Genomic DNA, 22,365 nt, shown 5'->3' on the forward strand with positions numbered 1-22,365 from the left:
TAAGATAGATGGATATACAAAATATCAATAAAACTCACTATAAATATCAACCGGTTTTCCTAAGTGATCCACAGACAAGCAGTATGTTTCGTCAATAGCGATCTCCTTTTGATCGTTATCGCAAACCGAAAAGTCGGATATATTCTGTTTGCAATAAATATTTGGTCGCGGGGATTTAGTGACGCCGCCTATAATTCTAGTCTCAAATAGAACATCTCCTTTTTGATGGAACATAAATTTACCGGCTATCGGACAGCGTATTGGAACGGGATTTTTTGCTAATAAAATTAAGAAAAAATTAAAATTAATATAATGTGATTGATTACTCTACCGGAAATACAACTCGTATTCATAGATCGATATTCCGTTCTCATTTCAAACTCATTTTAAATAATGTCTTAAGATATTAATACGGTTCTTAATATTTACGGTTATTGACATCTTAAAATTGTACTTAAGATTAAGTTAAGATTAAGTACTTAAGATTAATTTAAGACTGTGTACTTAAGATTTTAAGTATAGTATAAGAACTGACTAAGAATACCGGCCATAGTACATTCTTATTTCAAAATCCTGCTAAATAATGTCTTAAAATACTAATACGGCTTTGTAATTGAATTTTTTGACTTATGACATTCTAAGACTATACTTAAGATCTTGCAATTAAAAACCAATTATGAATATCGGTCAAACGTTAACTTTATATTATGATTATACCTAAAAACAGATCGTACTTCCACGCTTCCTTGTTAGGAAATTGCACCCAAGAACACACCGTATGGAAATCATCTTTTATCACAGCGACTCCACGTCTGTATCGGATAATATTGTGATGTCGCGGCACGAAATCGAAACAAACGTAGTCTTTTTGGCTGTAAATGTATCTCAATTAACATCTAAGTATGTATCTTTATAATATATGTATAAGAATTTTAATAAACTCGCTGAATTTTACGTCAATTAAAAAGATTTTTCTTACAAACAATCTGATAAACGTACCATCCATCAACGGTCAATCTCGCCATCATTACTCTTGAATCTCTTTGTTCACGACAAACGTAAACCGTTCTTCGAAAACGCGCTACATCAGGATACCAAGTTTCGATAATGTGCGTTTCATTAATAAAAATATCTGCGTCGATATTAGCAGTGTTTATCCAATCTCCGGACATATCCTCAGGTAATCGACAACCGGGTTCGACTACTTCAGCCTTAACTGGCGTGATCCGCAAACGTTCAGGACTTTTTTCAACGGTATTGAGAGTATTACATTCAGCGGTTATCGAAACACCGATGTACAAATCGTCATCACGATTCTTTAAGAAGCATCTATACTTTTCATCCTTCCGTGACTCCTTGGTATTTGCTACAGCGAAGAAATGATTCTTATCGACGAACCAATCGCCCAAGCAACTGTATTCTACCACTGAAAAAAAAAACGGCATTTGTATATCAAATGTATATAAAAATATACTTCACAAGTTTAGAAGCATTTATCAAAAGGAAAAAAAGAGTCTACTTACACCCGTCGTTGGTATTTTCCATTCCAGGACAGTGTTTGTAAGTGATATTAAATTTTTGATTGGTTATAAGAAACTGGGATCCCGCTGTCTGACAAGATCTGATTTGTGCGTCTGGATGATTGCATTCTCCCGTAAATCTAAAGCGATTCTGAAATAATAATGATAATATATAGATAAGCATTTTTGTTATACAATAAAGGCATAAATAATTCTATAACGATTTTCTTATCTTACTTGATAAGCAAACTGCCAAACTCCTTCCAGAGAAGATCTGCAATTCACAGGCACGTAATTCTCAGAGAATAATGTTATCAAGTATTGATTCGCGTTTAAACCTGTACAGACATTATCCACAGTGGGTTCTACTCCAGAGGGCAAATTCACACAAGTCACTGCAATAAGATATTATGACTGATAACATATATACTCGTGGATTATGTATTTATATATTGCTACATAATTTGAACTGGAGTAAACAATGTGATAATAATATAAACAATGTTAATGCAATAGGTGTTAAAGACTATGATAAGTAGATGAATTATGTAATAAAAAAGAGTAGATATACAAGACAATATAGATATGCTAGTCAAAAATAGTAGTTAGCTATTAATTTATAAGATATGAATGTGTATGGTTAAGACATTATTTGTAAACCAAGTCCCTTCTATGCAATGAGCTAATAAACTGTTAGTGAGTGCAAAAAGTATTTGTACGAGGGAAATTTTTATAAAAGAAGCCTTACTGTAAAAAATAAATTTTAATTAGCAATTTTATATAATAAGTATGCTATTTCACACACACATATAAATAAAAAAATTTGATATATTCCTGAAGTTAAATTTTTCAATTGTACGAATACTTTTTGTACATTAAATAACACAATTTTTTATTTTTGCTCATTTTTAAGATAATATATTTTAATACATATCTCTTTAGATAAAATAATTTTAACAAATATAATACAGTCTATTTTATTCTTCGTTAATAAATTGCTAATTAATGTTTACTTATTAAAAATAAAGTCTTTTTAAAAAATCTTTGCATGAATACTTTTTGCACTCACTATATCTATAATTTTTTTAAATTAACAGATCCATTCGTCACTTGCCTTCCAACTTTTCCAAGACATTTATTGTTCTGACAAGCAGTTTTACACAGTGATAACAGCTTTTATACAAATCTCGAAACACGAATGTGTAATTAACGTGATATTCTTCTAACATGTTTACACATATGCCTCGTCCAGTCATACTGTTAGCGTTTATTTCTGTTACGGTACTCTTGGATTCCCATGAAAACCAAGATCCCCTGATGGTCGGTGGAATTTGGCAGCCCCTCTGACCTGCAACTGTCAGATAATATTTTATTAGCATTAATATATGCAATTATCTCTTTTATCTGTATAATCTATTATTTATTAATAAATATATATAAACGTAAAAAAAAATTTTACCGTATAAAATAGTTAATTAAATTTTTAATGAATTCAGCATACATGAAATCTCTCAAATTTACTCTAACTTACTTGGACTCACTTAGACTTAAAATATAAAAGTATAACTTAGGAATAAACAAAATGTAAATATAATACGACGAGATATTAAGTTTTTAAACTTAATCAAGTGGAAAAATATCGTAATTTATGCTTGCACATACTTGACTTCACTTCGTAGAAATTTATAAAAACTTACCATGCCATACAAGGCACGTTACGAGAGAGAATATACATAACCAGCATTTCATCGTGCTATATCATTTGAAGGGACGAAAATAAAGTAAAAAATTCGATTGTGTGGTTGTAAGTTGTGATGATTAATAAATTTGAGGCAAACCTAAAACACACGCCCAGTACTATTAAGTGCAGTTTTAAAGCTACTTCAAGTTCTGACGTATACTTCAAGCGCGTTCTCATCAACATCTACACTTTTCTGTACTTTGTTGTGATAGAGTTAAAAAAAATATAATAAAAGAAAAGCAGCTAACTCTAGAGTGAGAGATAGGAAAAGCTTTGGATTAAATTCTTTTTTCTTCCGATATTTTTCTCTTTCGCAGGATAGATTTAAATAATTTCATACTTTGTATTCAATAATCTATAAATGTTTCAGTAATGCAAGAGTAGAGGAGTAGTGCGGGTAGCTTAATTCGATGTGAATAATGCTGACATCACTAACAGAGTTGTTAAGTGCAGCTGATTCATTCGTATTTATTGTGTAAAAATTACATTTTTTGAAATGTATTTAGTTGGATTGACTGGTGGCATTGCCACTGGAAAAAGCACAGTCGCTGCTGTTTTTCGAGAGCATGGCATTCCTATTATAGATGCCGATGTAATTGCTCGAAAAGGTTAGGAGTATTGTTTTTTACCCTGTCTGCCCTGTCGTCGCCGACAGATATATATGTGTTCTCAAATTTTGAATGACATACATATACATATTTTATGTTGTTTTATAATATATATTATAAAATGTATATATATATAATAATATTTTTTTCTAAATGTTATTACATATCTATATTTTTCTTTAGCAACATGAAATCCATTTAACACTGTAAATTGTAGTTGCATAATGGAAGCAAATGTCAAGTTTAACTGTGCAGTAATTTGTATAATTGAAATATTAATAAGCTGTAAGATAAAATTTGCCAAGAATTTAAAGTATTTACTGATAAATCAATTGCAACATCAAATATTCGTTATAGTGTCAAAAAATAGTGTTTATGTTTCCAGTTGTTGAACCAGGAAAACCAGCATGGCATAAAATACAAGAGGAATTTGGTCCAGATGTGTTTTTGGATACCGAATATTTAGATAGAACGAAACTTGGGGATTTAATATTTAACGATGTCGAAAAGAGAAAAAAACTCAATGCTATAACGCATCCTGATATATACAAAGAAATATATTGGCAGACTATCAAATACTTTTTACAAGGTCATCCGTTCATAGTTATGGATCTACCATTGCTTTTTGAGACAGGACACATGTTGAATTACTTGTACAAAATTATAGTTGTAACATGGTACGTATGGATTTCAATCACCAATGAGGTACTCTTAAAGAATGTGACAAAAATTCGTACACTCTGATTTAATTATTTGAAATTAATAAAGAAAGGCAGCTAACTTGTAAAGTAAAAAAAAATCCGATTAAGGACACAGAATGCATAATGCATAAAAAATGAACTCATCAAAGTTCTTAATTTCTTTCCTTTTTATCAAATAAAAAATTCTGATTGATTGATTTTCTTATGCTCTATGCATTATGCAAAGGTCTATGTTTCGTCTTTAAGTTTTCTTTTCTTTCGATATTAGTTTTTTTTTAAAGTTATACATCATCCTAAGTGTTTTTAATTTTTATTCCAACCAATTTCAAATACAATCTAACCAATTTGCTCCAGTTTTATTTTTAAAGAATTGACGGCATTTAAAAGTATTATCCGTTTTATTTTAGCTAAAATAATATCTTATATTCTAAGTTGGAAGAATATATGAAAAGAATTTTGTGGTTTTTTAAATATTTATAAATTGATCCTCTATGACTTATGGCTTTCAGTGAAGAAGACCTTCAGCTACAACGATTAATGGAACGAACTGGATTTACAGAAGCTAAAGCGAAATTAAGAATAGCTGCACAAATGTCCTTGGAAAAAAAAGCAGAGATGGCAAATTTTGTAATTGAGAATTCGGGCAGTGTAAGAGATACGAGGGAACAGACCGTGAAAGTAATTAATGTATTACGATCCTCCAAGCATCATTGGAAATTGCGTCTTTTAGTCGGGTTTTGTTGTACTGTACTGTTAGCTGGCGCGTATTGGTTAAAGAATAGAAGTTCGAAATCTCTATCTACTGCAACATGAAATTTTCTATCAAAATTATTTAGTTCGGAAACAAACGTTCTCTGTAAATCGTAGTCACGTGATAAAGCCAAGTGTGATTTTTTTAATTTTATACAGCAGCATTCGCAAAATTGAAATTTTCATAAAATAGATAATTATTAAGACGAAATTAAGTCGTCTATCTTAATGTATACATTTATGCGGATTGCAATTACATTTGTTGAACGAATCATTCAGCAGAGAAAGCAACTTTGCAACTATTGTAAAAATTCTTTAATATTGATCTTGCTCTTAGTTTCTCTCTCGATGGATTTAAATATATAAACCAGTCATGTTGCAAAATTTTATTACAATTGCTAAACTGCTTTCTCTGTTGAATGTAACCATTATGTTGTGTAATAAATTTAATTTTTTTTATTCTATAGAAAAAAGATTTTTATGCAAGTATACTATGATGCACAGGCTGCAATTATATTCTGTTACAAATAATTGCTCTTGTATAAAATAAAATTTTAATTGCAATAATAGAGCTAATGATGGAGTAAAGGGATATGTAAAGAATTGTGTGTACGTGAACGAGACGCATGATGTGTCTTATATATGTATATTTTATGCAATAAAAAATCCATATTGTAGAGTATATAAACCAGAGCTTGATCTGATAGAATAAAAGAAACATAAAACAAATAATGAATTCGATTGGCAGTATGCACTGGTGCACATTAAAGCCGTCGTACACAAAATAACTTAAAGATATGTTTATACGTAACATAGAAATCGATTAAATCTTGAGATACTCAATACATTTTATCGTACTATTAGATAAAATATATTGTATTTTATAATTCGAAATATTTACTCACTTTTATTCTTCTTCAAGTGCCATACACTATCTCAGTATGTAGGCGCTTCCCTCTCATATACCTTTGCGCGCACATTGATTGTACACAACGTATATGGGGGGGACCTATAGTTTAAACGCTGATTCCGAATGGTAAATTTTTGGTAGGAAGGAATGTCAGATAGGCAAATATACTACTCGATGGTTTACCGTTCCGAGAGGAAGGCAAGTGTATAAAAATTTTTCAGTTCTACCAAGGATCTTTAGTATATCAGATCAATACGCTATCTGCTACACTACACTCGCGCTCTTCACTTTTATACTTAAATTAAATCAATGTACAATGGCTTTAATATTTTTATATACCAGTGCACACTAGTGCTTCCAATCAAATTCGCCAAAAGAGATACTTAGTGAGCACTCGATCAAACAGCTCAACAGTACAATTGTTATGATAACAATTAGCGCTACAAGGTACTTTTTTATCGTCTATAAAAATGCGATTGTAAATGAGTTGGGTAATTAACAATGCATTTATCAAATTAGATGCAAACAGTTATGTAACGATAAATATAAATAAAAAACGGGTAATATATATTACTGTTGTTAGACTTTTCTCTAAGATAGCATCTTTAAAAAATTTTTTTATTTAATCGATAATGAAAAACTGAAATTTGCAACAACTTTGTTAGTCACATAGATATTTCGCATTTGCAAGTATTTGAGGATAAAAATCACGTTCGTCTTTTTTTTTTTTTAATAAAGTGCTTTTTAACATAAATTTATACGTAAAAGATTATACATTTGTATGCATATATAAAATACGCGAGTACATAGTGCTCAATTTCTTATGTTAACTATCGCAAAATATATACAAATATCGAGTCGTGATTAACAATATGATTTAAAATCAGATGCATACCCATTTAGTGTACAGCGCATTTTTTTACACACTGTAATTTCCTATAATATCATAAGTAATTAATACATTCATGTTGATATAAATGTAAATTTAAAATTACTTAATCATTCTAATAAAAAGCTGCTTATTTAAGTAAATTATAGAAACTAGCAAAGAATTCCATAAGTACTTAATTAAAATATTATTTAATGGAAATATATATATATAAATATATATATATATATAAAACCAATTTTCTTAATTAAAGTAGAAGTACAAAATTACTCTTGGTAAATAAAGGGGCAATGGAATATGTTAGGTACAATATCCCATACGGAATAGTAAGATTCTGCAAATCTGGACCAATAAAGCACGAACCTTTTCTCTATATTAGATATCTTTTTTTTAAATATATTACATTTATATTCTTTCTTCTAAACTTCTTTGTACTTACGTTAACGTATTATTTAAGAGATATCCCTTAATTATATTCCCTTATTTTACAATTTTTTCGTCGGTGCTCTTATCTGCCTGTTACTATTCTCCAATTTATCTTTACACAGAGATGAGATTAATATGATAATACATATGATATATATAACGCAAATAAAAGAAAAGAGTTAAAGGAACATAATGTCATGACGTAATTATATCTCGTAATTATAGATTGTCATTCCTGTTATTCTACAATTATACACACTTTGAACATATATAGTTGTCGATATTATCGACGGTTGTTATTGCGTAATTGTATATTATCGTATATTCTTATCGCGCTATTCACAGAGAGAAAGTAATTATATTTTACATATTCGAACACACACACAAAGAGATGAAAGAAAAATGATGTAATCAAATAATGATTTTAAATTAAATAATTGTTTTCTTTATGATTCAATCTTTGCACAAAAATAGAATGAAATAGAATGTAAAAAGATTTGAAGAGATGATGAATATTACATCAATATAAATGTATCTATTTACTACGGTGATACACTGCATCATCCCACAGCCGCTGGTTTCTATCTTCTGTGTGTACTTTCGAGTGTACTTGTAAGGGAAGTACAATTTCACATAGAGGAAAATGGATGCACATTATGATCCTTGATTCGCCTACATAGCCGAGTAGGTAGTACATCGTATATGTGTACATATATATCCTCTATCAGAAATAAAAGTTTTTCCTATTCTCATGACGCATTTATTGCAAGACAGGCCTAAGTTCTTGCGTCATAATAGGGTAAGAGACGAGAGGCGCGGTCGCGCCAGATATTGACAAAGGTAAACTGGCGGGTTGTTGCGTGTTCGGTGGTTGTTGATTAGTTGCCTGAGGAGGCCCGGAGCCGCTCATCGAGATAGTTTGTTGAGCCATGGTGACGATCGGTGGTGGTATCGAAACTGGTGCCATAGAAACCGCCGCGATAGAGACGGGTGCTACGGTCGCGATGCTCACAGGAACAGTAGCCACGCTGGCGGTGACTGTTCGAAGAGTACCCGCTGCCACGGCTGCGTTGACCATTTGTTGAGGTGTCGGAGCTTGCGACGGCGGAACCGTATTCGTAATCGTGACTGCCGGGACCGTTACAGCCGTTACGTTCGCGGTTCGCTTGCCCGACATTCTCAATTGGGCATTTTGGTCCAACAGAAACTCGTTCGTCGCCGTCAAATCGCTAACCTGGAGCAAGATAAAGCGTATATACAGTTAGAAGCAAAATCGATATTTCAAATGTTTTTATTTATCTTTTTCTTTCTTTTTTCTTTCTCTGACATACCTGCTTCTTTAACTCTTCTATCTTCTTTCTCAACAATGCATTCTCATCCTCCAGTACAATGGCTCGTGCTTCGTTACGCGGTATCACGGGATAATAATAACTTGGCGTGACTGTCGGCTGAGTCGCATGCTGCTGACCTACGATTGGAGAGGCTTCGAAGTGTACAACCGCTTCGCCTGATACTAATCGCCTCTTCGGCTCCGGCGGTCCGATGTAATCGGCTGGATGCGACGTGTTGTAACCACCGTTGTTAGCGATCAAATTGTTATGATGATCCTGCAGTTGCCAGTGAAAGCTGCCATTGATGAAACAAAGAGAAAAGAGACAAAATTATTACGATGTTATAAGTTTCTGTATAAGAGAAAAAAAAAAATCTATAGACTCAATTACGATGCTTACTTTCTGTCCTCTTCGTATCTGCGTCCATCGCCACCGACACCACCGCCGTTGCTAGTGCCATTGAAGTTGTGTTGCGGCCTGGACGCGTTATGAAGCGACGGCGATATTAGATTATGCTGCGGTTCCTCCTTCTTCATATGCCTGAACTTGCAATTCACCCTTTGACAGCTGCCCTTCAGAAAATCCTTGCAAAACGGATCCGACTTGTCATTGTTGCAGATCTTGGATCGATTGAGGACGTGAGGCGGCAGTTCACCGGTTGCCCTGAAACGCTTCTCCTCGCTCTCCGTGCAATGCAGGAACTTGCAGCCTGGCCAGCTACACTTGCCATTCTGGAAGTCATGGCAGAAGGTATATTCCTCCACGGGATCGTCCTCGGAACGCTCATGAAGGTACTTGCAACGCTTTCCGCGGTGACAGACATTTCTCAGAAAGTCTCGACAAATCCGACTAGCGGGATCGGTACTATCAGTCGCATTCAATCCGCCCGCCATCCCGATCGCCTGTTGATGCCCCGTTGATATCCCTGATGTTTCGCTGCTTTCCAATTTCACCTTCAATTTTTTCATCGGTGGCACATAGCGATCGCACGTCGGCGAGATTATCGTTGTACCCTTGATTGATCGACGAACTGGCTAAGCGTGGCTAATACGCGCGTCCCTGAATAAAAAAAAAAAAAGAGATGATGGATTAAAGGCGTATAACGATATTATTAGCTTCCAGGAAGGAAACTTGTATCACGCTAAATACGATGTACTTGTGATAAGCCAGTGATTTACATTTAAAATCTCATATATTTTACTTTTTAATTTCTACAGACTGACAGATGGATGTGGAATGGGTGTTGAGAGTACAAGAAACTTGCCATACTCCTCTTTAATTAATTAAGTTAGTTTTTATTTCCCCTTTTCGTATAATGGCTATTACATCGGTAGTAAGATTATATCAACATTATTATGTACAGCATTTTTTTTTATTTATTATATGTACTTTGATAATTTGATATATACGCTTGATCTGCCAAGAAAGTGAGCTCGCCTAAACGAGCGAGCGACCGGCTTGCGGCATTAACTTTTTTGGAAAATGTCACGTACATTCTAGTTCGCCGCGACACATAATGATCCACTATCTAATGCGATATAGTAGACATGGCACTCTCTAAACTAAACTAACGAATTAAGAAAATACTGTCAATTTCCCATTATGTTTCGTATCAAAAGAATTAATATAGAAAACTACGATTATATTGGATCTTCTCGCTTTAAGACGTTATTTAGACGATATCAAGGCCATTCCAAGGTAGGATCGATAGAACGGTTACTAAGTGCTGAGAAATTCACTTTCGAGAAGTAAATACATACGTATCCGCTTATTAGTTCATTTAGGTCGCTCAAACAGATATGCTCTTGTGTGTCTATTGTCATGCTACCCAAATATTTATACGTACGAAAGAAGAAAAATTAAAGTATTATTGTGCAACAAAGTTAGAGGGCCCAAGATTCGCCGCAAGACTAAGATCAAATTTTCGCTTGACAATGATGGATTTATGATCAGAAAAAAGACGCGAGATTAACGCAATATATATAATATACGCATGCTAATATATACGTGATGATCAATTCTCTCTCTTCCTCTCTCTCTCTCTCTCTCTCTCTCTCTCTCTCTCTCACTCCCCTGCAAAGATCGCTCTCAACTTTTCGAATCGCCCTCAACAAGAACTTAAAGAAGAAGCGTGTTACTTGATTCGAATGAGATGAGTACAATGAGTTATGTATCGTTTCGCGCGCAAATTCACTTTCTACAATTATTTATATACAAATGTATGTACGAAGAAAGTATGGAACAATTGAAAATGAGAATACGTGTGCGTTGTGTTTTTTATTTTGAGACGCGATATGAAAAAGAGTATTCTCGAAAAAAATTCTAGTAAAGGCTACATATTTTAATCTTTAGAATACGCTATGGAAAAAACATATCATTTTCAAACAAATTAATATGCAACGGAAAAAAAATATGATATATTATAAAATTGAGCCATATTATGAGATATGATACTCAGCAGCTTGGCAGCATGTTGAACATTTTACGTGGTATCGTGCCTACATTTTCTCCAGTTACTTTTACTCCTCAGAGAGCGTAAGTCGAGCTTCTGTGCTCAAGATATACATACATATACATTCAATAAACAATTTTTTCCTCGTCTTTGATCTTGCTCCTCCCTTTTGTAAGGCGCATTAACGCGACACATTCTGTGCTTAACATCGCACTTTATTTAACGAGAAACTCCTTATTTTTAACCCCGAGATTCGATTCGGAAAATTAAACAAATATATATATATATGTACACACAATTCTTAACGATTGTTTGTATAAAAAACATTAAATTGTGTTCGATATGGTCGTTTCCAAACGACGAAACGGATAAGCTTAACATAATTTACAATCAATTACAGTCGATATTGTAAAAGAATGAAGAGAAGTGGAAAGACTAAAACATTTGTCGTAGCGCGTGCTATATGTACAGAAAAGAATGTTTGATGGCAGGGGAGAGAGACGTGATTAGAATATTCTCTCCAACAGCATCCACACCAGTATGATCACGATAGGTGCCACGTAGTGTATTGGCACGGTATAAGTTGTACTGAGCAGATCACCGCACTGTGATTTGAGGGACATGTATTTCTTCGAGAGCTCCGCTTTCTCCTCGACAAACGCGTTGTACTTCTCTTTCACTATAACCAGTTCCTCGTTGACTTCCTGCATCCGTTGCGCCTCGTTCTTCGCGCGGTAATACAGCTCCTTCAGCCTGTCGATGACAATCTCGTTCGGCTCGCGAATCAGCCAGTCCTTCAACTCCTCCAGTTCTCGTTGTACTATCTGCCGCGCCTCCAGGCTATCCTCGCCTCTTAACGAATCCAGAGAACCGATCAACGTCTGCAGGATGTAGTCCCTGGAATGAAAGGCTTGCTGTATGGTATCGTTCTTCGTAATGGGTTTTAAAGTCTTAACGTAATCTCCTTCCGTGCGCTCTTCACACTCCGGCACGATATTATTATCCTGTTGCTGATCTTGTTTGTCGACCTTATCTATCACAGGGTCAACGATAGAACTGTCTAACGCATCCTCGGTGTCTATAGAGATATCTGCTCCCATCGAAATTTCCACTTCATCGTCTTTGGCAATTTGTTTTATTGGCTCGTGATGTACTTCCGATTGTTGATCGTTTTCAGTGTTCGCGAATCGCACCTCCATCTTGCAGGGCACAAATGTCTGCATGGACTCTTGTCCCACTGTGTCCAGCTCTTCCTTCTTATTCTCTATAACGCTCTTCTCACTTGTATCATCATTTGTAACACTGCTCGCGTCATCGGTCGCTTCCGAGTTTGTGTCGGAGTCTCCGTTAGTATCGCCGTTGTCCAAATTGCCCAGATTTCCATTGACTAAAGTTCGCCTGGATAACGACGGTGGCAGAATATATTCCGTGAGACTATCGTCGGCTGTTTGCAGATCGTCTATCTGATCTTTGGTAAAAGATAAATCGGACTTCAGCTTCGGATCGACATCTGACGAATTAAACTGATTATCCTGCTCGCTCTTGTTGAAATAAAAATTAATCTCACTGTCCACATCCATATTATCGACATGAATGGAATTCAATTTGTTAAGGATAGCGTTTATGGCTTCTATGGGATCCTCGCCTTTCGAGTCAAAATTCTCACCGACTTCGAGCTTTAAATTCATATCTTGCAGAGTCTGTGCGTAATTTCTTAAAGCGGTGATTTGCTTATAGATATTAACGGAATCTAATCGCGAATCGTGCAACCTCGCCCGTAGATTCTTCTCAATTTTCGACTGATCCTCGAGCCGTTTCGAAAGATCCCGTTTCTCTTGCTCCGCACCGAGCAGCACATCCTTCACCTTCTCTTCGCTCTCCATGAGCTTGTTGGTGGTCTCCTGGAGCTTCTTCTGCGCCTCCGTGTATTTCGCGCTGAGCTCCTGAAGCTCCGTTTGAGTATACTTGGCTACGTTATGCAAACTCTGGCACTCCTCCTCCGTTTCGTTCAAACGTCCTTCCAACTGTACCAATCTCTGAGTGACCTCCAGTTTCTCCTGCAAGACCTTCTGCAACGCCTCCTTGGCAGCATTCTGATACTGCGCCTTTTCATCCTGAAGCTTCGCAAGCTCGTTTCTGATCTTATCCTCAGTATAATTCTTAGAATACACTGTCAGTTGATTCTCCACAGTCATCACCCATGACAATAGACGATCCTCCGTGATCAATGCCTTCCACGATTGATTGGCAGCTTTCCGGGTATTCTCCACTAGCTGTTGCAAGTAGCCCAGTTTAGAATACAAGGCTTTCTCCCGCCTCGATGCCTCCTGCATTATCTGATTGAGCTTGTAAAGATCCTCCAGGGATACGTTCCCAGCGGGCGAACTGACAGAAGTGCTGAGACTGGCTTTAGCCTCCTTTCCATCTGGTAGATACAGCTTCAAGGTCGCGACTATACACCCGTGGGTGACCTTCTTCGTATTCTCTACAACGTCCACGCCAAATTGCACTATGTCCCCGGAGCATACCTCCTTGGGCGTTGACTCCAGCCCAGAAGCGCTTAGTCTTTGATTATTCACAAACGTGCCGTTGCTGCTGCACGTGTCCTGCAGGTAAAACTTACCGGAGGAGTACCAGAGTAGGGCGTGATTCCTGGACAACACTTTGCAATCGAAGATCGCGTTGTTCGTCGCAGCTCTCGCCCTGGCCACCGAACGGCCGATCTTCATCGGCTGTTCCAACGTCAGTGTGCGCTCCAGGAAGGGATGGGAATTGTCCCGGCAAATCAGCACGCCTTTCGCAGTCATCTTTATCGTTACGTTTGAATTTTTTAATATTGTATTTCTACGGTAGTTGTTATTGTTGTGGTTGTTGTTCGACGTGTTGTTGTTCTGACTCACATTGGAATTGTTCTGCCCAGCGGGCGAACTGGCATTTTGTACCCAACCACCGCTGCTAGCTACAACCATAGCCGAGATGAATGGTAAATCCGAGCGAATTCGAGGAAGAGTCCCTTTCACGTACCGTAAATCGAGCCGAGTTGCAATCCCGTCGGTGGGAAAAATTATCAACCTCGAGGATGTACTGTAACCGACGGCACTGTACCTACGACAGAGCTAGATCTGACGTAGCGAGATCGTGGACTTCGCTTCGCTTCACGTCAAACGTGTATCGAATACGCGAGCACGTTCCTCGGAGCCTGGTCACGAGGATCCCGACGTGACCTCTCGGGATCTATCGGCCGACACGACGAGGCATGACGACATCGTATCCGTCATATTTTTCTTCCTCAATGAAATACTCACTTCACCGCCCGTCGCTCTCCCGCAGCACCTCCTCCCTTATATTTTCGTCGAGAAATTCTCACACTCCCTCTCTTTCTCTCTTCCTATCTCTTCTCTCCCTCTCTGCCTCTCCTCTTCCTCCTTCGATCAGCGAATGGCTCGAACGCGGTGCTCCGGTTTCCAGAAACAGCCGTTCGGCGAATAGTCGACCGACCTCCTAATCGACGTCGCGTCCGGCGAGGAGCCTCCAGAATGAAAATAGGGTCAGCGAAAACACGCACGTCCCACCGTCGCGACGTCTTCTCGCAGGCGTGAACGTGGGTTACGCTCTCCCCGACCCGTGGCGGCTCTGTTCACGCCAGCCTGGCCCGTCGGTCGCGAGACCGGGACACGCGGCGTCGGCGACGTTGCCGCGGGCGTGACGACCGGGATGAACCAGTCACGGCACTACACCACCGACTCCTACCTTCGAAACGGAAAATATCAAGCACGGACAACAACGTACGGACTTCTCTGTGAAAATACAATGGTTCGCTGTTCCTCGTGTCCGACAGATAGTCCTCCCCCCCCCCTAGCCGTTCCAGTTCCGTGTTCCACTGTTCCCCGCACACGAACCACGTGAGAGGGGAAGGGCAAGCGATGCGGAATATCTACTTTACCTACCTGGCACCAGCCATATGTGCTGATAGCCAACATCCGGAGAAAAAAGTAATATAATTATTAGAACAAGTCGTTCAAAGTGATGACGACATTTGTGAGCAATCAGAAATTGGCCTTGAATTTTATAAAGACGCTTTTATTAGATTTACGCTAATAAGAAATGCTTTGCTTTAAGGAGATTCTCACGCTACTTCCTGGTCAGTAGACAAATTTAGTCATAATAATATGTAAAATAATTAAAATAACGAAATAAAAAGATTACTGAAATATCATATGCCATTATATACATAATTGTTGTTGATTTTATGTTACTAAATATTTTTAAAATGACAAAAGTTGTGAGATGCCCATTTGATGTACACACATCTTCCATTTGACATATATTCTAGCTTTTTTCATTGAAGAATATAAATTTCTTGTAAACTGTACGGCCAGTTTAAATGAAACTTTACGAGAACAAACTCAAGTGTTTACTTTATAATTATAACTATTTTTAAATTGCTGTCTCATATGGAAGTGTTTCAATTGAAAAGAGAATAACTACAGAATAAGGTTATATCATCAATTTGTGATGTAAAATTCTATAAATTTATAAATAATTAAATATCATCAAAATGATACGGCAAAAATCAATAAAATTTTTTCTAGATATTATTAATATTATTAACTTTTGTATTATATGTATATTGTAGACTTGTCTTATGTTTCATCAAATGAAACTTCATCAAGAACCTCCTTAAATTATATTCAGCTCATTAGGTCTCTTCGCGTTTCTTGTAATCTCCAAAAATTTTTGCATGTAAAGTGAGATAAATATATATTTAGGCGTTGGAGAAGAGAATGCAAAGTAAAGAATGATAAATGCAAAAAGTGCGATGTTACGTTTTGAGGATCGATTATTTTAAAATTTGAAATGAGGTGAAAAATTACAAAAGTGAGCAAATTCATTAAGCCTATATTCTACAATATGCTCTTTGTTTCCTGTCTCTTGCTTTTTTCTCCCTTTGCAACCGTTTTATCGACAATTGTATTTCTTGCTACATATATTTCTTGTTTTTTTCGAAGTTCGTTAACTTTATCTCGGGCGATATAAAACAAAAAACTCGATAAGAAGCAAAAAGACAAGTTGTAAAAAAATAGCATAAGTAAGAAATAGAAAACAAAAAGCACATTGTAGAACAGGCTTTAGAATATTTATAATTTCATTGGTCAATACACGATGAATTCATTCACTTTTGTAATTTGCATCTCGTTTCAAGATACACAAGATACATTGATTCCCTCTTTTTGCATCATAATTATAAGCTACCTAACACCTTTTATATGGAAGCTTATATAACAACATACGTTCATTATGACGTGCAAAAAAACATCGCTGCGAACTTGACAATGTTTTTAAATAAAAACAAATTATTATAAATTATATATTTTTTGTTATAAAATGACTTCGTACATATTAATGCATATAGGTATAATATAAACAAAAAAGAAATCATTCTCAGAATTAAAAAAAAAATGCGTTATATGTTAATTATAAAAAAGTTGTATAATAAATAGAACAATTTTTAATCGTATAATTTATTTTAATTTAAATTATTAAACGCGAGTTTTTCGTCGGAAAGAAAATAGTCTGAAAATTTACAGGAATCGACTTTTCCAACATAGAGAATATAACCTTTCAAGTTCAAACATAACCTAAAAAAAAAAAAGAGCGTGTTGAACGTTGTGTCTCGTAGAAAAAAAGTATTTTTACAAGCGAATATAAATATTCGAAAGCTTGGATCGTCGACGTTATCGCGAGAGAATTTCTGAGGTGTTATATTTGTGATTAAGATAATAATCGCCATCACTGCATATCTTGTGACAAAATCTATTATTCCGTTTCCAGTGGTTCACGTAAAACTTTCCTATAAATAATCAATTTCGCTTCGAACAATGTCAGACGATGAAGATTATATGTCTGATAAATTTCTACAAGATACCGAACGAAATGTCTCGTCGAGTCTTATACACAGACGTTCTGATAAAAGAGAATTTGCATTAATGAAGAAAAAGGCTGAAATTCAATCTAGGAATAAGTCAATACATGTAGTCGAAGCAGAAAAAAGGGAGGAAGGCTTGTCATCTGCTATTACTAGTACAAATAAAGGTCTACATTTTGTATATATTATATGTAGGAATAGATTGTGTACCACATGACTTGATAAAAATTACAAAAGTAAGCAAATTTATTAAAAATTGATCAATGAAGTTATAAATACTTTAATAAATTTATTCATTTTTATAATTTTCAAGTTGTGAAAAATATATAATCAAACAGATAAATTTGCAATGTGATAAGAATGTAAAAAAAATGCTAATTTGGCATTAGAGACTGTATTAGAGTCTGGCCACAAGCAATTTTGTCAAAATCCTGTGAGAAATATATTGTAGTATATATACTTCTCTGTATAAATCATGTAAAATAATTATAGAACTCTTAATTTTAAAAACAATAAAATAATAATAAAGGGCATATAAGAGTCGATTTAGCAATACTGAATGTAAAAAAATTGAAAGTATTAATTTATAATATTGTGTGTATATATATAATAATTTAATAATTTTTTTACAGTATTATTAAATCGACTCTTATATGTCCTTTATAATAATTTTATTACTTCTCTGTACACACACACAGACTATTTCACTTTAACTTATACTTTAATTAAGAATACAGAGTGAGACTAACTATGAGAGTATACTGTTTCACCCTATAATCTTAATTAAAGTTAAGTAATTAAGTAAAATAAAATTTAAATTAAGTAAAAAAAAAGAGACAATAGAGCATAAAGTGAAATAGTATATATATATATAGGGAATAAGTATGTATCTTTCTCTCTCATAGAATTTTAACAAAATTCCTTGACCAGACTTTTTCATAGAGTCTCCAAATGGTAAATAATTATTTATTTTATTTTTAGGTTTTGAAATGTTGATGAAAATGGGGTACAAACCTGGTCAAGGTATAGGCAAGACTCAATCAGGAATGACTGAACCAATTTCTGTGGAAGTGAAAGCGGATAGACAAGGTCTAGGCAAAACATTAAAGAAAGATACATATAAACCTAAGAATACAAATGCAAAATTAAATAATATGGATACCAGAGATTTCCGTAACAGGTTAGCCCAAGAAAAGGCAGAGCAGCTGCAGAAGATCGATTTGTACAAAAGTCAAAAGGTGTGTCAAGAATTGGACACTAAAGAAAACGTTGAAAAACCTGAAGAGTCATGGTTTTGGGTAGAGAATAAAGAAGAGAAAGAAGATGATGATACTGATGACGATATCGAAGATGACCAAGTTCTCAGTAATTTAGAAAAACTTGACATTCTTACTAAATATTTAAGAAAAAAATACTTTTACTGTATCTGGTGCGGAATGAAATTCAATGATGAAGACGATTTAAGAGATAACTGTCCGGGAAGTACAAGAAACGATCATTGAATACGTTAAATAGAATATTATTTTTATAATGACTTAAATAATATTATATTTATATTATATTAGAAAAGTGATATTATATAACCATACACACACACACACACAAAATACATTTTGGACATACTGTTTTTCACTAAAAACATTCTCTAATCTTGTTGAGCGTATACCTCAAAACATGATAAACACACAAACGAAAGAATCCTAGATAAAATTACATTACTTAAATATATAGTCAATTCCATTATGTGATACACGAGACATAAAAACCCCATTAGCGGATATAATGCAAAACATTGAAAAAGCAATATTCCTGACGAGAAAAAAATCGAGTACTGAGCAACTACTACGAACAGGAGAGTCTTTACTTCCTCACCCTTTTTCGATTGAACTACTATTAAAGCAGCAGGGGATCATTACGACCTTTGGCTTTTATAGACGACGAGGAAGAGGGGTGAAAAATTACCTATAAAAGCGTTTGTTTGATTCTCTGTCCTTTCATTTTACCTGGAAACTTCTACGGTGTTTGTTTGTTAAATATATCGATAAAAACAATATTATAATGTTGGTAGCTCCAAAGTCTCTGCTAGTTCTCATGGTTTACGTTACAATCAGCGATGCTGAAATAACCGAAGTAGATGACGAAAGTTGCGAGACTCTACAATCGGAAATACGCATCACTAAAGACGAATATGATGAATTAGCACGTCTGAGAAGAACATGCAGCGGTGATGTATCGGTCACGAAATGCGAAGGATTCTGTAACTCGCAAGTACAGCCGAGCGTCGTCACTACTACGGGTTTCTCAAAGGTATAATATCATGTGGTCGTCTCGCGCAAAGGAAGACGTATAAGAAATATATTGCCTTTAATTATCTTTTTTTATAACACATACAGGAGTGCTACTGTTGCCGTGAGAGTTATCTGAAGGAAAGATTTGTCATCTTAAATCATTGCTACGACGCGGATGGGATCAAATTGATAGGCACGGATGACGAGGCAATGGAAATCAAGATACGGGAACCCGCCGAATGTAAATGTATAAAGTGCGGCGACTTCGCGAGATAAGACAGCAACAACTTGAAATATAAATTATACATTTTCTCAGCAGTGAATTGCAACAATTATATATAACAGTTATATCAACAGATAGAAAAGAAATTATTATATTGTAATGACGGTAAAAATAAATAGTATTTCCGATGCATTTATGTGGTGTGAATTTACTTGTAGCCCCAATTATACAGCTCTTCTAAAAAATATATATATATATTTCTACATGTGATGATAAATACAAAACTCCTCAAAAGTTAATTTTCTTTAAATATATTTATACATACATGTATATAATTTAATCCTGTATAGTGTTGCATACTTTAAGATAAATATATATCATTTAAATAAAAATTTAATACTTGTTTCACAATTCTTTATTTACGTATCGGTTATATGTATAGAATATTTGTTACATATAGGCCCGTATTCGTTTATAATGTTGGAGCACATTTAGCATATCATTCACGTTATATGTATTATTGGGATTTCAGAAATAACAGCGCGCATTTATCAATAAAATGTTCTGAATACGGGCTATAATATATAAATATTGAAAAGTGAAATATTGAAAAATAACAATTTTCCTTTAATAAAAACGCTAGTGTACGTCATAAATAGTATACATTTGCATTTTTGGAGCAATTAAACTTTTTGAGTTTTCAATTCTTAAGATACCTTTTCATGCTATCGCTCAACGTTTATTTTCAACGTCAAAATAAGTCACGTTGACGCTTGATATTTGTCAATTTTTATCATGTGACTTATTTTAACGCCAAAAATGAGCATCGAGTATCAGCACCTTTAAAAAGGCACCTTTAATAGCTAACGTTAAAAGAAAAATTTAGAAAATTGAGGAGAAGAAAATTGTTCCAGTTTTCAATACAAGATATTTCGCTTTAAAATATTTATTAAACTTACTTAAAATATTTACTATGTAATATAAAAAAAGCTTTATTAAATAGTGCAGCGGAGCAAATTACTTTATAATATAATTTCACAATATAGATCTAGTCCATCCGTTGGTTTGTCCGTCCGCAATATTTCTTAGAAGCGGTTCAATTTTTTTTAAATTTTGTTTTCGATAATAGATACTTAAGGAACTTAACTACTAACTCCATCAAGACAAAGTGATATAAGTCAAATCAGTTGATCATAATAGGATCAAAATTAATAAGATTTTCAATAATATAGACAAAATTAAACGGCTTAATTTTTTAAAGTCTGTCTTATTTCGGCATTTTTATTAACTTATACACATGTATGTGTAAGTGCTATAGTAAATATTTTCTACAGTATATTCATAGATTAGTCATTATATATTATTGCTTAAAGCATTATAAATATTAAAATAAAGCATATTATAAATGCTCACAAATTTAATCTCACAAAGCTTTTAATTTTCGAAATTGTAAACATCTTCAGAAAACTTAGTTCAAAATCAAAATATTGTTGCAACAAAATTAAGTAAAAATGCATTTAAGAGAATTAGATACTGATTTAATTATTTTTTTTTTAATTTCTTTCTTTTAATTATTCTTTTTTAAATATTCTAGTTTAAATATTCTTCAAACTAAATATATATGGAAATATTTTACATAATAATATTTAACCTTCTCTATTATTTATAAATCGATTCTTATCTTTGCTACTGAAAATTTACATAATTTTTAAATTGTGTGCACAAAACTGTGCAAATATTTGGTCACAAGTGAATACGATTATTTTTACCACATAAAAATATTACATATATATAACAATTTTAAAATAAAATTATGAAATAAAATTTAATTAACAAGCTCTAGTTCAAGTACTGTATATATAAATTTAGCGAACATGTAGGAAGCATTTTCTCATGTACGTTCTTTATACATTTATATACGTAGATTTTCTAATATATAACACTGCTAAAATATAATAGAAGAAAGGGAAAAATACGACCACCTATGGTGTATAAAAGCTTGCGACATAGGACCTATAAGCACAGTAAGGTGCCAGGAAGAGAAGGCAATGTACCGTTTGAGAAGCAAGCTCTTTCGTTACTTTGGTAAATAAGCTAACAGTATATTTGTAAAATAAAATTAATTTCCTCAGTTGTATTTCTTGCAAATTGCAAGTAAAATAGATGTTATAATAATACAGTATTTTTTGTACTTACCATACACAGTGATCAATGGATTGCTGATATGCTTGCTATACGGAGCTACAGAAGCAATTGTTGGAGTCGATGAGTGTCAGGCGACGCGTGTGATACACTTCCTTCAATATCCAGGCTGTGTCCCGAAGCCGATTCCCAGTTATGCGTGTAGAGGACGATGCAGTAGTTATCTGCAGGTAAGGAACATCAAGACTAGTATTCATAATCCGGTAGTGTTCATATTCATAGTTCTTATTTTAAGCCCCCGTTTAAGTAATGTCTTAAGATGCTTTAACTATTGGCCTATGTATGTAGAGAGACAATATTTTTCGCAATAAATTATTTACAAGATTTTAAAGATGCTTGTTAGCATCATTATTAAATTGCTTGTCAATTTAATTTTTAATACTATTGCAGTTTAGAGT

The 22,365-nt window shown here is 34.4% G+C and overlaps 7 protein-coding genes across 8 annotated transcripts in view; 4 read left to right on the top strand and 3 right to left on the bottom strand.

Annotated features, from left to right (window-relative positions):
- LOC108749963 overlaps positions 1-3,411 on the bottom strand; it is a 4,396-nt gene extending 985 nt beyond the window's left edge. Inside the window, exons 1-7 of the mRNA XM_018489072.1 lie at positions 3,218-3,411; positions 2,635-2,874; positions 1,758-1,915; positions 1,524-1,671; positions 1,000-1,426; positions 718-872; positions 39-278 (exon numbers count right to left, since the gene is read on the bottom strand). Coding sequence (XP_018344574.1) covers positions 39-278; positions 718-872; positions 1,000-1,426; positions 1,524-1,671; positions 1,758-1,915; positions 2,635-2,874; positions 3,218-3,269 — 1,420 coding nt within the window. The 5' untranslated portion in view covers positions 3,270-3,411. The remainder of the gene's footprint in view (positions 1-38; positions 279-717; positions 873-999; positions 1,427-1,523; positions 1,672-1,757; positions 1,916-2,634; positions 2,875-3,217) is intronic.
- A 122-nt stretch (positions 3,412-3,533) lies between these two features.
- Positions 3,534-6,786, top strand: LOC108749886 (dephospho-CoA kinase). Its single transcript, XM_018488896.1, has 3 exons — positions 3,534-3,869; positions 4,255-4,546; positions 5,080-6,786. Exons 1-3 carry the CDS (start codon positions 3,758-3,760, stop codon positions 5,381-5,383), a joined length of 708 nt encoding a protein of 235 aa, XP_018344398.1. The 5' UTR covers positions 3,534-3,757; the 3' UTR covers positions 5,384-6,786.
- Positions 6,787-8,052: 1,266 nt separating this feature from the next.
- LOC108750021 (zinc finger CCCH domain-containing protein 10-like) lies at positions 8,053-22,047 on the bottom strand. The gene is made up of 4 exons (XM_018489194.1): positions 21,962-22,047; positions 9,276-9,935; positions 8,877-9,171; positions 8,053-8,779 (listed from the first exon to the last, which is right to left on the bottom strand). Exons 2-4 carry the CDS (start codon positions 9,842-9,844, stop codon positions 8,306-8,308), a joined length of 1,338 nt encoding a protein of 445 aa, XP_018344696.1. The 5' UTR covers positions 9,845-9,935; positions 21,962-22,047; the 3' UTR covers positions 8,053-8,305.
- Positions 11,259-14,417, bottom strand: LOC108750020 (sarcolemmal membrane-associated protein). The gene has a single exon (XM_018489193.1). The coding sequence runs from the start codon at positions 14,295-14,297 to the stop codon at positions 11,835-11,837; it is 2,463 nt and encodes an 820-aa protein (XP_018344695.1). The 5' UTR covers positions 14,298-14,417; the 3' UTR covers positions 11,259-11,834.
- LOC108750023 (G patch domain-containing protein 11) lies at positions 15,392-18,795 on the top strand. Of its 2 annotated transcripts, none has more exons than XM_018489196.1 (3): positions 15,392-15,469; positions 17,161-17,421; positions 18,236-18,795. In XM_018489196.1, the coding sequence occupies exons 2-3, from the start codon at positions 17,208-17,210 to the stop codon at positions 18,754-18,756; spliced, it is 735 nt and encodes a 244-aa protein (XP_018344698.1). In that variant the 5' UTR covers positions 15,392-15,469; positions 17,161-17,207; the 3' UTR covers positions 18,757-18,795. The 2 variants fall into 2 exon arrangements, with proteins under 2 accessions (XP_018344698.1, XP_018344697.1); XM_018489195.1 differs by lacking the exon at positions 15,392-15,469 and adding an exon at positions 16,991-17,085.
- LOC108750024 (partner of bursicon) lies at positions 18,832-19,893 on the top strand. Its single transcript, XM_018489197.1, has 2 exons — positions 18,832-19,561; positions 19,648-19,893. The coding sequence occupies exons 1-2, from the start codon at positions 19,313-19,315 to the stop codon at positions 19,816-19,818; spliced, it is 420 nt and encodes a 139-aa protein (XP_018344699.1). The 5' UTR covers positions 18,832-19,312; the 3' UTR covers positions 19,819-19,893.
- The window catches only part of LOC108750025 (bursicon), a 4,319-nt gene continuing 3,747 nt past the window's right edge, over positions 21,794-22,365 (top strand). Inside the window, exons 1-2 of the mRNA XM_018489198.1 lie at positions 21,794-21,850; positions 21,971-22,137. Coding sequence (XP_018344700.1) covers positions 21,814-21,850; positions 21,971-22,137 — 204 coding nt within the window. The 5' untranslated portion in view covers positions 21,794-21,813. The remainder of the gene's footprint in view (positions 21,851-21,970; positions 22,138-22,365) is intronic.

This window comes from Trachymyrmex septentrionalis, unplaced genomic scaffold (assembly GCF_001594115.1).
Source record: "Trachymyrmex septentrionalis isolate Tsep2-gDNA-1 unplaced genomic scaffold, Tsep1.0 scaffold32, whole genome shotgun sequence".
NCBI lineage: Eukaryota > Metazoa > Arthropoda > Insecta > Hymenoptera > Formicidae > Trachymyrmex > Trachymyrmex septentrionalis.

What these genes read in the sequence shown, in the direction of transcription:
- LOC108750020 (XM_018489193.1), bottom strand. Translation starts at nt 14,297, where the DNA reads ATGGTTGTAGCTAGCAGCGGTGGTTGGGTACAAAATGCCAGTTCGCCC.
- LOC108750023 (XM_018489196.1), top strand. Translation starts at nt 17,208, where the DNA reads ATGTCAGACGATGAAGATTATATGTCTGATAAATTTCTACAAGATACC. An exon ending in TATTACTAGTACAAATAAAG is followed by an intron (nt 17,422 to 18,235) that starts GTCTACATTTTG and finishes TTTTATTTTTAG; the next exon opens with GTTTTGAAATGTTGATGAAA.
- LOC108750024 (XM_018489197.1), top strand. Translation starts at nt 19,313, where the DNA reads ATGTTGGTAGCTCCAAAGTCTCTGCTAGTTCTCATGGTTTACGTTACA. An exon ending in CTACTACGGGTTTCTCAAAG is followed by an intron (nt 19,562 to 19,647) that starts GTATAATATCAT and finishes TAACACATACAG; the next exon opens with GAGTGCTACTGTTGCCGTGA.
- LOC108749886 (XM_018488896.1), top strand. Translation starts at nt 3,758, where the DNA reads ATGTATTTAGTTGGATTGACTGGTGGCATTGCCACTGGAAAAAGCACA. An exon ending in CGATGTAATTGCTCGAAAAG is followed by an intron (nt 3,870 to 4,254) that starts GTTAGGAGTATT and finishes TTATGTTTCCAG; the next exon opens with TTGTTGAACCAGGAAAACCA. An exon ending in AAAATTATAGTTGTAACATG is followed by an intron (nt 4,547 to 5,079) that starts GTACGTATGGAT and finishes TATGGCTTTCAG; the next exon opens with TGAAGAAGACCTTCAGCTAC.
- LOC108750021 (XM_018489194.1), bottom strand. Translation starts at nt 9,844, where the DNA reads ATGAAAAAATTGAAGGTGAAATTGGAAAGCAGCGAAACATCAGGGATA. An exon ending in AGATACGAAGAGGACAGAAA is followed by an intron (nt 9,172 to 9,275) that starts GTAAGCATCGTA and finishes CATCAATGGCAG; the next exon opens with CTTTCACTGGCAACTGCAGG. An exon ending in TAGAAGAGTTAAAGAAGCAG is followed by an intron (nt 8,780 to 8,876) that starts GTATGTCAGAGA and finishes ATCTTGCTCCAG; the next exon opens with GTTAGCGATTTGACGGCGAC.